General features: G+C 34.2%; 2 protein-coding genes across 2 annotated transcripts in view; both read right to left on the reverse strand.

Annotated features, from left to right (window-relative positions):
* Positions 1–12: 12 nt before the first annotated feature.
* LOC103489724 (protein SCARECROW-like) lies at positions 13–1,983 on the reverse strand. The gene has a single exon (XM_008449009.3). The coding sequence runs from the start codon at positions 1,876–1,878 to the stop codon at positions 394–396; it is 1,485 nt and encodes a 494-aa protein (XP_008447231.1). The 5' UTR covers positions 1,879–1,983; the 3' UTR covers positions 13–393.
* Positions 1,984–5,114: 3,131 nt separating this feature from the next.
* The window catches only part of LOC103489726 (structural maintenance of chromosomes protein 1), a 36,946-nt gene continuing 27,180 nt past the window's right edge, over positions 5,115–14,880 (reverse strand). Inside the window, exons 15-19 of the mRNA XM_008449010.3 lie at positions 13,869–13,978; positions 7,019–7,398; positions 6,181–6,432; positions 5,630–5,857; positions 5,115–5,469 (exon numbers count right to left, since the gene is read on the reverse strand). Of these exons, the coding sequence (XP_008447232.1) occupies positions 5,421–5,469; positions 5,630–5,857; positions 6,181–6,432; positions 7,019–7,398; positions 13,869–13,978 (1,019 nt within the window). The 3' untranslated portion in view covers positions 5,115–5,420. The remainder of the gene's footprint in view (positions 5,470–5,629; positions 5,858–6,180; positions 6,433–7,018; positions 7,399–13,868; positions 13,979–14,880) is intronic.

Raw genomic sequence — 14,880 nt, forward strand, 5'->3', positions numbered from 1 at the left:
CTCTCTCTCTCTCTCTCTCTCTCTCTCTCTCTCTCTCTATTATCACTTTCTTCTCGATATCATTATTCAAATGGAAGGAAAGGGAAGGCTATACCCTTTTTAGTAGAATGCAGTTAAACTGTAAATGTAGTTTTTACGCTTTTGGTGTTATGTGTTTGGTCCTACTTTTGTTTAGCTAGCTTGGTTTGATTATCTAACTTTCTATTTAAGAGAGTGTCTTAACTGACTTGCATATATTACTTAAATTTTAAAAAGTTTGTTCAAGTTGTTGCTTAATTGACATTATATGACAGATAATTTTGCTGACAATTGCTTCTTGTTGATAATATTATAACAAAAGCTTAATAGAAATACAAATCCTAATCGTGCCCAAAATTAAAGCTTCTTAAATTTCTAATTTAGTGCAACTCCTCCCCCATTGGAACAAGTCCATGAAGAAGCAGTATAAAGACTTGTATCTTTCCATCTAAGTTTTAGTGTCCCACCTTCCCCTTGAACAAGACTAAACCCTTGGTTATTAGAATGCATATTCAACATCAACCAAGCTTGAGCCATGGAGTTGGTACTCATTGGAACTTCAATTAAAGAATTTCTTAGTTCACTTCTCCATTCCCTAAACTTCTCTTCTCCACTTCTTGAAGACCCTCCAATTGCCAATATGTTATTGATCTCCCTATACAAAATGCTGTGCTCCACTTGATTTCTATTACTATCATCACTTCTTAGACAAGCTCCAAGAGAGTCAAAAATGGCACAGTAGTAATGTAGAGAGCTAACAAAACGATCTAGAAACGCTCCTCCATAGCACATATCTTGTTCCACGAACGCAAAAACTTTAGGCCGCACTTGTTGAATTAGCCCAATGGTTTTCCAGTCAGCTCCGATAGCATCGTAAAGACAATGTCGAACCCAATTCATAACTACTGCCTCATTGCGTCGAAGTTTCAACATTGATACATCGATCTTTCCTACCTTTCCTGCAATGGGATTGTACTCGAAAGATAATCCAAGGTGTCGAGCAACGTCGGAGAGTTGCTTCCCTGTGTCAAGTAGGAGCTCCATGGTGGTGCCCACGGCAGTGATCCTCACATGACGAGAGCGACCATTATCCATCCTCATGGAAAGTGCTTGTAGAAGTGGAGGCCATTGCAAGCCTTGCATGATGTCAAGGTCAATGATGTGAACTATGTCACAGTGTGAGAGAGATTCGAGTATGGTCTGGTTTGAGGCCAAGTGAGCAAACTTGATGAATGGTGAAACGTTGTAGAAAAGTTGGAAGGAATTGTTTATGCTTTTATAGTTGAGTAAAGGAGAGCAAATCCCCAATATAGAGTTTATGACTCTACTAGCCATGGCAGCTGCAAAGTATGTGACCACACGCTCCGCACTCGACTGACCGTAAGGTGACGCCATCTGAGTGAGCTCGAGAAGCATCCGGTGTGCCTCCATAAGATTGTCGACAGAAATCGCAACTCCGCATTCAAAGAGGAGACTGATCAAAGTTAATCCATGATCATCAACATCTTTACTTCTTCCATTTCCAACATAAACTTCATCGCCACTCACTGTGTCATCGGTGCTAGATTCTTGTAAGTCACTGACATGGTCGACCGAGTATGCATAGTCGTTGCATTGCAAGTTGAAGGGTTGGTTATGGAGGATGGGAGTGATGGAGGTTGAAGAAGAAGGGAGCACATAGTCCCAAGGTTCATGAGGATGAGGTGGTTGAAGAAGACAACCATTAACGACCTCTGGTCGGCTGAGCTTCATCGAAGAAGAGAGACAGAGAGGGAGGAAAGAACTGAGAAGAAGGAAATATATGGAGGGAAGTTGATGAAGGAAGAGCATGGGAGGTGTTTTAATGGGAGACATAGACATAAGAGCTTGGATTTCTGTTTTTTAATATTGTGATCTGAAGTATTAAGAAAATGGCCGGCAGAAACCAAGCCATTGAGAAAAATTCAACTGCTAAAAGCCAAAATCTATGACATATATATATATATATATATATGTTTACTTGGTGAGGAGATTTAATTTAAACACCACAATTATTTCATTTTATGCTTTTAAGATACAATAATATTACTCTTACTTCTTTCTCATCTTTCATCATTGTTCCAAAACTATCGTTAGAATTGTAAAAATGTTAAATGTAAATTAGAAATAGAAATAGTATTTATGTAGAACAGACAATAATGATATCACATAATCATTTCACGTTTCAATTTCAACGGATTTATATTTTAAAGATAGTTTTGAGATATTTATGGAGGACTAAAGTTAGTAATATTGCAACTTTTGAAATAATATTAAATAGAATTGAAAGGATTGATGTTAACCTTAATATATTAAAAAATATTATCATAGGTAATATGTATAAGATATACTTAACAAATTGTAATTATATTTATTTAAAATTATAGAGCCGATAATCAAAACCTCAGACATTGGTTGAATAAAGAGAAGGAACACCACAACTCTAAACAAAGGAACTTTGATTAAAACTAAAAATTAAATAAAATGGAAAATTTAGCAATAAATATTACTTAATTGATTAAAACATATATTCATTAACCAACTTCTTAACCTTTTGAGTCTCGTTGTCCCAATGATAAGAAGAATAATAATAACTACAACAATATTTTTTTGTTTTGTCTTGTTTTATATGGTTCACGATTTCGGGTTAAAAACATCTGCAAAAGTGAGATTAATTATTGTTTATCCGTAAATTTTGATCAACTTACTAACAATGATGTGAAATAGTTTTAGAGATTTTTTTTATAAGAAAAGTAATATTAAAGAATTTGACTAATAGTTTAAGAATATTTTTAGTTACTAACAATCGAGTTGTTTCATTTAGTAAGGATTTAGTCCTACCACAAATATGCACTAAATCACTAATTAAGTCTCAACTTTGTAAAAAATAACGATGAAATAGGACATTCAATTTATAAATGGATAAACAAAGACGACTTTTTATTTTTTTAAAAAAGAAAGAAAAAAAAAAGATATCCACATTCAATAAGTTACATATTTTATTATTTCAAGTACAACAATTAAATAAAAACCATAACATCAATATACTAAACCGTTCTAAAAAACACTTGAGATGAGATATGAATATCTAAATAGTGATGGCCGGTAAAGTAATTGACCAAACATTTTTTAAACAACAATTAGATATAATAATCCTTCTATAATGAAAAATTATTTTAAGTGACAAGCATAGATAGTATCATATTTCAACATAGATAGTCTTAATATTTTATTATATTTTGTAAATATTTTTTTTCGATTTGCTATATTTTGTAAATGTTATCCGGTTGAATTTATTCTTCAATGAATTCAATTGCAAAAATTATTGTTCAAATTTGTCATAAGAGTGAAATATTGTTAAATTACTTAAAACATTTATCAAACATTTCGAGATTGAATCAATTTAAATATTAAACTAACAATTATATCAATTTAAACTCAAAACTTTAAAAATTGTATCATTTTAAATCTCAAAATAATAACTATATCAATTTAAGTCTTAAACTTTTATATAAATGTATCAATGTAAATGGAAATATATAATTAATAGTTTAATGTTTAAATTGATACAACCCTAAATTCAAGATTTAAATTGATATAGTTATTACTGTTAGGAAAGTTATTTTAAATGATAATATTTCTAAATATATTTACAAGGATAATGAAATATCATAGTCAATTTACCATAGATTACTATATGTGTCTTTAGTTCAAGTAGATAAACTATAACATTTTGTTGTATTTTGTAAATATTTTGATTTATTTTGTTATATTTAAAATTGACTAACCCTTTGAATTTATAAACTTCTGGATACAGGGAGATTTGTTATCAAACAAGAATTAATTTAATGGCCCAGGTATGTTTTCTTCTTCTTTTCTTTTTATTGAGTCAACATTTTCTTTTTTATCCATTTTTCTTTTAATTTCTGAGGATCTGATTAAAAGTTTTGAATGCACTAAAGTTAAGATCAAGAATTTTAAAATATGATGAAACAAATTAATGTTATATTATTATTATAGTTAAAAGGAGAAAGGATGTTTAATATATTTAGCCAAAAACTATACGTATATCCACAAGTAGAAAGATTATTTTATATATGAACTGCCATTAATATTTAATCATATGATATGAAAATAGATGTATAGTTTTTATTTTCTAGTAAGTCTCATTATTTTAAATTTTGGTGATATGGCTTGAAATCATCACTAATAACATTGAATCGGAACTTAAAATTAAAAATTAAGAAAAGTAAAGGAAGGATTGATTAAGCAAGATGATACCTACTCGAGACTAAGGGACATCATGCCAAATGGCTTTACCTCATATTGTTTCCTAATTATTTAACCAACTAAGTACGTTTTATTATTGTAGACTAAAAAATAATTTTGAGAAAACTATTGCTTAGAATCATATCATTTTTTTTATTTCTTGTTTGTCGTAGCCTGTAACTTGATCAATCGGTGGAAAATATCTTATTAACCTTTTGAATTGAGTGAATAATTACTACTTAAAGCATGGAAAGGATCAGTATCAAATGTGTATCGTGGCAAATACACAATATAGAGTGTCTTTCTTTTTTAATTTCAAATACGCAAAGGGATACATCGATCAAATTTTATTTTTAAATACCTTTTCTAGATAAGTTTTAACCCTAAATAGCACACTGAAATATTATAATTACTAACAAATCAAATGAAAAATAAATATATAAAAAGTTAATAAGATTGTGACACAAAATTGATGAGATTTTAAAAGAAAAACAAGAATGGAGTTCAGGTTTTGTTAAAATTTGTGGAAAACTTGTTATTATCGATGAAATTAGATTAAAATCTTAATTCGAGGTTCAATTTGATGAATCAAATATTCATCACAAAAATTAATACAACTTTGACTAACTTAAAGGTAAAATGTTCTTTTTATACTAAAAATAAACTCATAAACCAAAATATCTTTGTAATAGAAATTGTTCCAATATCTATATCTAAAAATATTTTATTTGCTAAAGTCAACACCATTATGTTTCCGCTTAATCTAATATGCAGAGGGTAAAAAAAGCACCAAAAAGCGAAAACCACACTTAAAATCCATCCCAAACTCACTTGAAGCTTTTGTTAACTACTAAACAAATATATGTTTTGGGTAAACTTCAAGCTTAATACACTAAAATAGAAGCATGGGAGTTCGCCTCCATGATGAGAATATGTACAAAAACTGATGAGACGAAGCATATTCTAAATTACAAGAAACACTTCTTTGAGTATTTTCTACTTCTAAGGTATCATTTCCATGCGTCAGTTCTTATACATGGGATTGAAGAAGCTCTACAACAGTCTAGTGTACATTTGTTGCCATTCTACAGATTTCAACCAATCAAACAATGCTTCTATGATTCCCGATATTTAGTAAGGTCAAATGTCAATGTTCTCGAGCAGCTGTCAAAAACAAGTGCATTATTTGTTAAGACATTTTGGCAATCCTACCAGGAAACTAGATATTTAGGCTAGACAACAAATGCAACGAATGATAGCCAAAATTTAGCATATTCAATCATTCATATACATATATGCATGGATTATGTTTTTATAAGCTTACCTTCTTTCGCAATCCCGGTAAACTCCTACTAAAGCTTCGGCTTTGTCATAAAAGCTATCCTTTAGTGATATGACAATACTTTGAAAACCGCTGCTTCCATCTGCATCCTGACTCATTCTGGCACCTTCACATGACTTCGAACGAATAAAACCAGCGACCTTTGCAACATTCAAGTTATCTAGAGCAGCATCCACTTCATCCAATATGAAAAAGGGCGAAGGCCTAAAACTGAAATACAATAAACAATGTGAACAGTCATCCGTTGACAGTAATTTGTGGCCCTTAGATAAGTTCATTCACTTTCGCTGGAAATATAAAAAGTGCAAAAAGAATAATGTATATAACAAAAGTAAATTGACATGAATGATCTAGTTTAATGAATACTAACCACCACCTTATCCTATTGGCTCAACCCGAGAACATTGGGTAGGGAGTCTAGTTTAGTAGATAATGCATAGTCAATTTGAGTAATAAACTAGCAAGTCATAAGCAATCAAATCGCCCACAAAGGAGACTCTTCTATGTAAGACAAAGCATCCATATCATCATACCTATGAATGGAGAAAAGTAATGCTAATGCTGCGACAGTCTTTTCTCCACCAGACAACTGTTCCATGTCACGAAACCGCTTTGTTGGTGGCATGGCAGTATACTTGATACCATGTAAAAATGGTTCATCCTCATTTTCCAAGTTCAAATATGCTGTTCCACCCAAGGGATGTGTGATACTTTTTGTCAATTGCTTATAAATCCTGTCGATATTTCCAGAAATGTGGTTGAATGCATCCATAAACAACTCATACCTGCAGTTGTCAAGACAAATTTAGCAATAATACGAACTGCAAACTAATGCAGCAATTGAAGCATCAGAAAAGTAAAATCAATCAAGATTTCTCCAAGACTTATAATCCGTCATTTGGGTAAGGACCATATAGTCAACTAAATAATCAACATTCTATTGGGGTACAAAATCCAAGTATAATAACAAAATTCAGAATAAATAAATTGGAAAGGTATAAAAATAACAATGAATCAAAGACGCCCTTATGTACAGAACAAAATAATATGAACATAAATAATCCAGATGTGTTCTTGAACTGGACTGGTTTGAAAGATGACAACACAATTGTTGATTTTAGTTAGGTAAATAAAATCACATCAACCTAACCGTATAATGGATTAGTTTGAGTAATAAGAATGATAGTGTTAGTTGAAAATCCTCAAGTCAACAACTTTACATAAATGCAGACAACATACTGCAGTTATAGACACCTTCGGGTAAAACTACAAGTTTCATTAAAGAAATGGATCACTCTATAAGTCAGTAGAGTTAAGAATATACTTCTCGATATTAACTAAACACGTAAAGATCCAATTAATAAAGATCACCTCTTTTGCTTAATAGAATTGAATTTGTCGGCCACCTCTTTCTCCTGTTTCCTAGCGGCTTCAAACTCCTCAGATATTACTCTCTCCTTTTCTTTCAAAGCCTCATATTGATCTAGTGCTTTCAAATTTGGTGCAGTTCTGTCAATTTCTGATACCAGAGCATCTATATCACGTTTAAACTTTGTCTCAAGTTTATCTCTATCAGATGATTTCTTATCCAGTTCATAGGATTTAATCAGTTGGCTAAAATCAAAAACTGGGCCAGGAGTCAAGGATTCAATCTCCATGGGGTCTGAGATAGTGGGAAGGACTATGTTCTCTAATTCACATTTTTCCACTATTTCCTGCTTTTGTGTGATCAGTTGTTCAATATTTGTCTCCTGGAAGAAAAATATGGTGGATAACCCATCACGATTTATTCAAATTATATACTCATATAAAGAATACAGAGCAAAAAAGCACAAAAGATTTGAATAAAAGAGCAAAGACACATTTATTTATTTATTACTATTATTACTATTATTACAATTATTATTATTATTTAAGCTATTTTCACGAGAAAATTTTGTTAATTTATGATATTTTCAAATAAAAAAAAGTGAGTGATTGTTAGACCTCCCATTAAGCTTGTCTATAGAGTGTGGGGGGGAGTATGAATTTTCATGTAAGTTTGGCTGTTGAATCCAGAGAAGAGATCAACAGAAGTTGTATCACTGAATTGATATTCTATCAATTCAGTTCCTATATTCATATTGAAATAAAGAGAAAAGCTATTATAAAGAAGAGTTCCATCATTTTGGTATCAGAGCCACGATTATTGGAGAAATAATGGTACAGACGCTGATCGAGGAAAGATTAGAGCTGATCGGTCAAGAGATCACTGCGATGAAGAAAGAGATTAGTAAAATGCCAGTGGTTGAATCGAAATTAAGCGATATCGCAAAGAACTTGGAATTAATGCGATTACAATCGGAGAAACAGCAGCAAATGCTTCTGCTAATGATGGGATCGATGGCAAAGGAACGATCCGTAATCAGCAAACGAACGACCGAATCGGCTGCACGCGAGTCTGCGCCAGCGAAAGGGAAGGAGAATGAAGCAATGTTGAGCAAATTGGCTAAGTTGGACCGAAATATCGGAGAATGCCGAAATGAAAGAAAAACCGATAGCGACGATGTTACCGCAGATCGGAGCAAATTTAAGAAAGTGGAAATGCCAGTATTCATAGGAGACGATCCAGATTCATGGTTATTCTGCGCGGAGAGGTATTTTCAAATTCATAAACTCACTGAATCTGAAAAGATGCTAGTATCGACGATAAGCTTCGACGGTCCAGCTTTAAACTGGTTTTGCTCGCAAGAGGAAAGAGATAAATTCCTTAGCTGAATGAATTTGAAAGAAAGATTACTAATTTGGTTTAGATCGAGTAGATGGAACGGTTTTAGGAAAATTTCTTCGAATCAAACAGAAAACCACTGTAGAAGAATATCGTAATCTTTTTGATAAACTTGTTGCTCCTTTATTTGATGTACAAGAAAAAGTAGCTGAAGATAGTTCATGAATGGGTTATTTCAATGGATAAGGGCTGAGGTTGCTTTCTGTCGACCGAAAGGGCTAGCTGAGATGATGCAGGTTGCTCAGTTAGTGGAAAACAGAGATTTAATCAGGAACGAGGCAAGTTTGAATGGATTTTCTGGCGGCAAATATCCTCCTCAAACTGTGTCTTCCAGTAAATCTACGTGGGAAATACTCTGTCTGAAAACAAAAGAAATACTACATTTCCTATTCGAACGATAACATTGAAAAGCTTAAATGCTAATGAAGTTAGAAAAGAGGCGAATTCTCGATGATTACCAGATGCGGAATTCCAGGCACGAAAGGAGAAAGGGCTCTGTTTTCATTGTGACGAAAAGTATTCAGCTGACCATAAGTGTAAAATGAAGGAGCTACGTGAGCTGAGAATGTTTGTAGTGGTTGGAGAAAATGAATATGAAATAGTTGAAGAAAAAGAACGGGCAGAGAAAGGACTGGCAATGTTAGAAGTGAAGGATGATAACCAGACTTTTGTAGAGTTATCAATCAATTAAGTCGTTGGTTTAAACGATCCCGCCACTATGAAAGTAAGGGGAAAATTGCAGAATAAGGAGATAATTGTTATGATTGGTTGTGGAGCCACACACAATTTCATTTCGTAGAAGCTGGTTAAATCCTTACAAATAGTAACTAAGGAAACAACCCATTACGGAGTTATCCTAGGCTCTGGCACAGCTATCTAAGGTAAGGGCGTTTGTGAAGATGTTGAAATTCATTTGGTAGATTGGAAAGTGAAAGAGGATTTTTTGCCTCTTGAATTGGGAGGTGTAGATGTTATATTAGGGATGCAATGACTCCATTTTTTGGGAGTTACAATGGTGGATTGGAAAAATCTGACTTTTACCTTCACTGGAAATGGTAAACAAATATGTATCAAAGGCGATTCTAGCCTAACTAAGACTCGGATTAGTCTTAAGAGCATGTTCAGAACCTGGGGCGACCAAGATGAGGGATATCTAATTGAATGCAGAGCAGTTGAAGTAAGAAATACTGCAAATTCAGAACAGTGTATGGCTGATCAGTGAATCAGATCCGGTGCAGATGGTGCTCAAACAGTATTAGGATGTCTTTGAATGGCCGGAAAAACTTCCCCTAAGGAGAGAAATTGAACATCACATTCATCTCAAAGAGGGGACTGATCCAATTAACATAAGACCGTATAGGTATGGCTTCCATCAGAAGGAGGAAATGGAGAAGTTGATTGAAGAAATGTTAACCTCGGGAGTTATTCGACCAAGCAAAAGTCCTTTCTCCAGTCCGGTACTCCTTGTCAAGAAGAAGGATGGTAGTTGGTGATTTTGTGTAGACACCGAGTAGTCAATAATGCCACTATCCTCGATAAGTTTCCAATTCCGGTGGTGGAGGAAATTTTCGACGAGTTAAATGGAGCTAATTTGTTTTCAAAAATTGATCTTAAATCCGGATATCATCAAATAAGGATGGTGGAGCAAGATATTCAGAAGACAACTTTTAGAATGCATGAAGGACATTATGAGTTTCTTGTCATGTCCTTCGGTTTGATCAATGCACCAGCTACTTTCCAGACTTATATGAATACTATTTTCAAACCTTATCAGAGGAAGTTTGTTCTAGTATTCTTCGATGACATATTGGTTTACAGCAAGAATGAGAAAAAGCATGTGAATCATTTGGAAAAGGTTCTTTCAACTTTGAGAGATCATGCATTATATGTTCATAGAAAAAACTGTAGTTTTGCTCGGCTGAAGATTGAATATTTGGGGCATATAATTTCTGGAGGAGTGGAAGTGGATCTAGAAAAAGTCAGATCCATAGCTGATTGGCCGGTACCGACGAATGTTAGAGAAGTTCGTGGATTCCTCGGGTTTATCCGGTTATTACAGAAGGTTTGTGCAGAACTACGGATCCATAGCAGCCCCATTAACCCAGCTACTTAAAAAGGGGGATTCGTGTGGAATAAAGAAGCTGAAGAAGCGTTTGAAAAGTTAAAGAGAACTATGTCATCTCTACCAGTATTAGCTCTTCCCAATTTTGATCAGCCCTTTGAGATCGAAACAGATGCTTCGGGTGTTGGAGTGGGTGCTGTATTGACACAGTTGAACAGGCCTATTGCTTTTTACAGCCGTACATTGTCCATGAGAGATAAAGCAAAACTAGTCTATGAAAGAGAGTTAATAGTTGTGGTTCTTGCTGTCCAACATTGGCGTCCATACTTATTAGGGACAAGGTTTATTGTTAAAACAGATCAGAAGTCACTTAAGTTCCTTTTGGAGCAAAGAGCTATTCAGCCGCAGTATCAGAAATGGGTAGCCAAGTTACTTGAATATTCATTCAAAGTGGTGTATAAACCTGGTCTCGAAAACAGAGCAGCTGATGCCTTGTCAAGGAAACCATCAGAAGTACTGAATTGCGGGATCTCTGCTCCCATCTTAATTGATCTAAAAACTATTAAAGAAGAAGTGGATAAGGATGAGAAGCTGGAGATGTTAATCACTGAGTGGAAGAAAACAATAACCAGAAGCACAATAACTTTTCAGTGAAGAATGGAATGCTGCATTATAAGGATCAATTGGTCTTATCAAGAACTTCAACATTAATTCCAGCAATATTAAACACTTTTCATGACTCAGTTGTTGGTGGACATTCTGGTTTCTTACGAACTTATAAAAGAATGGCAGGCGAATTATATTAGCAAGGGATGAAAGCGGATGTGAAGAAACACTGTGAAGAGTGTAATTTGTCAACGTAATAAGACTTTGGTATTGTCTCCGGCTGGCCTGTTGACACCTTGGAAGTTCCACAACAAGTCTGAAGTGATATTTCCATGGACTTTGTTGAAGGATTGCCCAAAGCAAAGGGATTTGAAATGGTTTTAGTAGTGGTTGACCGATTGAGTAAGTGGTCACTTCCTACCACTTAAGCATCCTTATACAGCCAAAACAGTTGCGGATTTGTTTATTAAGGAGATAGTTGGTTGCACGGGTTTCCTTCATACAATGTTTCTGATAGAGACAAAATTTTTCTCACCAACTTTTGGAAGGAAATGTTCAGATTGGCTGGCACGAAGTTAAATAAAAGCAAAAGCACGGCCTATCATCCACAGTCAGATGGCCAAACAAAAGTAGTTAACAAGGGGGTTGGAAACTTACCTACGATGTTTTTGTAGTGAAACGCCAAAAGAATGGGTGTTGTGGCTACCGTGGGCGGAATTTTAGTACAATACCACTTTTCAGTGGTCACTAGGCGTTTCCCCTTTTCAGGTGTTATATGGGCGAAAACCTCGTTCGTTAATATCGTATGGGGAAGGTGACACAACTAACTCAACGTTGGAGGAGCAGTTGCACGAAAGAGATACAGTCCTCGCGGCTCTACGTGACTACCTTTTGTTGGCACAGCAGCAGATGAAACTCTATGCTGATCGGAAGAGGAGACATGTGAAATATAACGTTGGTGATTTAGTTTTTTTTTTTGAAGATTTGGCCGTATAGACAGCTCTCATTAAGAAAAAACGAAATGAGAAATTATCCCCTAAATATTTTGGGCCTTATGAGATCTTAGAAAGAGTGGGAACCGGGGCGTATAAATTGGATTTGCCAGCAAGTACTTCTATTCATCCAGTTTTCCATGTTTCACAGTTAAAGAAGTTTTTGGGGGATAACGGTACAACCGACTATACAGCATGTCAATAAAAATCTGGAATGGCAAGCTCAACTGGAAGAAGCACTGAGGTATCAGAAGAACAGTGCTGGTGGCTGGGAAGTATTGATTCGTTGGAAAGAACTGCCGGAACATGAAGCCTCGTGGGAGAGTTATGATGAAATACATCGGCTATATCCAACTTTTCACCTTGAGGTGAATTTGGAAGGGGGAGTAATGTTAGACCTCCCATTAAGCTTGTCTATAGGAGGAGGAATAAAACACACGTGTAGGGGGGGGGGGGGGGGCAGATAGGTCGGTGAGTTAGGTAGTATAAATACCGGTTGTTAGGCGGGAAAAAGGAGTATGAATTTTCATGTAAGTTTGGCTGTTGAATCCAGAGAAGAGATCAACAGAAGTTGTATCACTGAATTGATATTCTATCAATTCAGTTCCTATATTCATATTGAAATAAAGAGAAAAGCTATTACAAAGAAGAGTTCCATCAGTGATGAAAATGCAAAACATCACGTGGTTGAAGAAACTACCACTCATGACCTAATTTAAATAACGCAATACCTTATATCAAAATATAAAAAGAACATGTAAATCAGTTTCAGAACAACATATAAAAAGGGACATTCACAACAGTTATGGGTTAATGTTGTTAAAGTGATTCTTTCACAAATATGGTTCGAAAGGAATCAGTGCATTTTTTGAAAACAAGTCACTTCATTAGTTAGATCGTTTTGAAACTGCTCGAGTCAAAGCTTCCTCATGGTTTCTCTTTCCAAGCTTTTTGTTGACTATTCAATTTAAGACAAAAATTTAAATTGGAATGCTTTTATTTCTTGTTCTTCTTCTACTAGTTAGCAATTAGTCACTTGCAAAGTGTTTGAATTGTCCTTGTTTTCATATTTTATATCTTGTAGGTTCTTTTGTTTTGTCTCCTATTTAGTATTTTGAGCATTAGTTTCGTTTCATTACTTCAATGAAGAGGCTTATTTCCATTTCAATGTGAATACATATATAAATAAAGGGAGTCAGCTCTGTTTATGCACTTGAGTTAAGCATCTAAAACTAACATAATACTTTTCTCAATAGTTTTATATCTTATAGAAAAGGAGTTCGTCTTTTTTTGTTTTCCTTTTTAGCACGAAAAGGAGTTAGAGCACATGTAGATAGCACACTTAATACCTTTAAATGTACTCCAACATGTTTAACCACATATTGACCCAAAAGCTTAATCCAATGGATGAAGGTAAATTTAACATTATATCATCTAACACAACAATGCACCTGCAAAGTTGTGTTAGTAATTATTTGTAATTTTAATTTCAGTTGTCAGTTTTTAATTGGTTACAAGTTAGAAATTTGTTGTTGAACTACTTCACATTTGGTTTTCTTAGTTGGTTAATCTCTTGCATGCCAAGCAACGATTTAAATATTAAGACCTTTTGTTGAGTGTTATCATGCCAATTTGACACATTAACTATTGTTCTTAGCAAGGATTTGAAACACCTTTAATAAGTGATAAAATGATTACGAGTTCGATATGTATCAGATACATAGATCTTACATGTGTCGGTGTTAATACTTCATAACGTAACACATCAAAATGTAGTTAAAAGAAAAACAAAACCTTAGAATTAATCTGACGATTCAGTTTTGATATGCTAGTTGTAGCAGCAGATGTTTTCTTCTTCCATTCCTGCATGTCCTTCTCACATTCTTCCAACCTGGATTTCCATTCTGCAAAGTACAAAGAGAATGAATTACTTAACTAAGTAACAATGAAAACAATAAATTATGTTCATATAGACAAACGTTTCTTCGGACGAACTTCAACAGAACCTTCTGCAATGGAATATTTGGCAAGAAAGGAATAGAAGTATGTTCCAAGAAAAGGAGTGCTCATGTAGTAAGTCTTTTTATGTAATTTTTTTGGTTGTTTCTGGGTGTAAATCCTCCCCTCTTTTGTCAGTTATCACTATGGCTATGCTACTCCCTTATCCAAAGGTGTCTTCTTTTTTATTTTTTCCTTTTGTAAATCTCTTCTGTTGTCGTCTCTCATGTCTTACCATCAATAATTTTTTTTCTTATCTAAAAACTGTATTTTCACATAAGAGCACTACACGCGAAAAGTCAAAATTTCCTTCTTGTCTCCTTAGAACTCAAGAACACAGATGTACAACCTATAGAACAAATCCTATTCAAGTAAGGTTGTAGTTACCCCAAATTCACTCTAAATTAGAGTTGAGAGTTGTTAACTAGAGGAACAATACAATACAATAGAGCATGTTAGTACAATAGAGCATGTTAGTGAAGTTCACCCTGCTAACGCAACATGAGGAAAAATTCCATCAGAGGTAGACATGAAATGCTCTAATTTAAAAACTGAAACATTTGTTGCTTAAAATGACAAACGTGTCATTTACCAAATTTACCACTGTCAAAATCTGAATGTTTCACAAAAACAACTGTCAAAGTCTCTTTTTGTTTGCATCTGCTACCATATATTTTCTTCTTTTTGATCAAAACCACACTTTTCTTGAGAATGAATCACCAAAGACTTGCAGTATAAATTTAAAATATACATATTTTCACTATAATATGAGCATTAAACTTCTTAACAAACTTGAATGATATGCAAG

This window comes from Cucumis melo, chromosome 1 (genome assembly GCF_025177605.1).
Source record: "Cucumis melo cultivar AY chromosome 1, USDA_Cmelo_AY_1.0, whole genome shotgun sequence".
In the NCBI taxonomy this organism is placed as follows: Eukaryota; Viridiplantae; Streptophyta; class Magnoliopsida; order Cucurbitales; family Cucurbitaceae; genus Cucumis; species Cucumis melo.

Bases quoted from the DNA above. Each gene is read 5' to 3' on its own strand.
- LOC103489724 (XM_008449009.3), bottom strand. From the start codon at position 1,878: ATGTCTATGTCTCCCATTAAAACACCTCCCATGCTCTTCCTTCATCAA.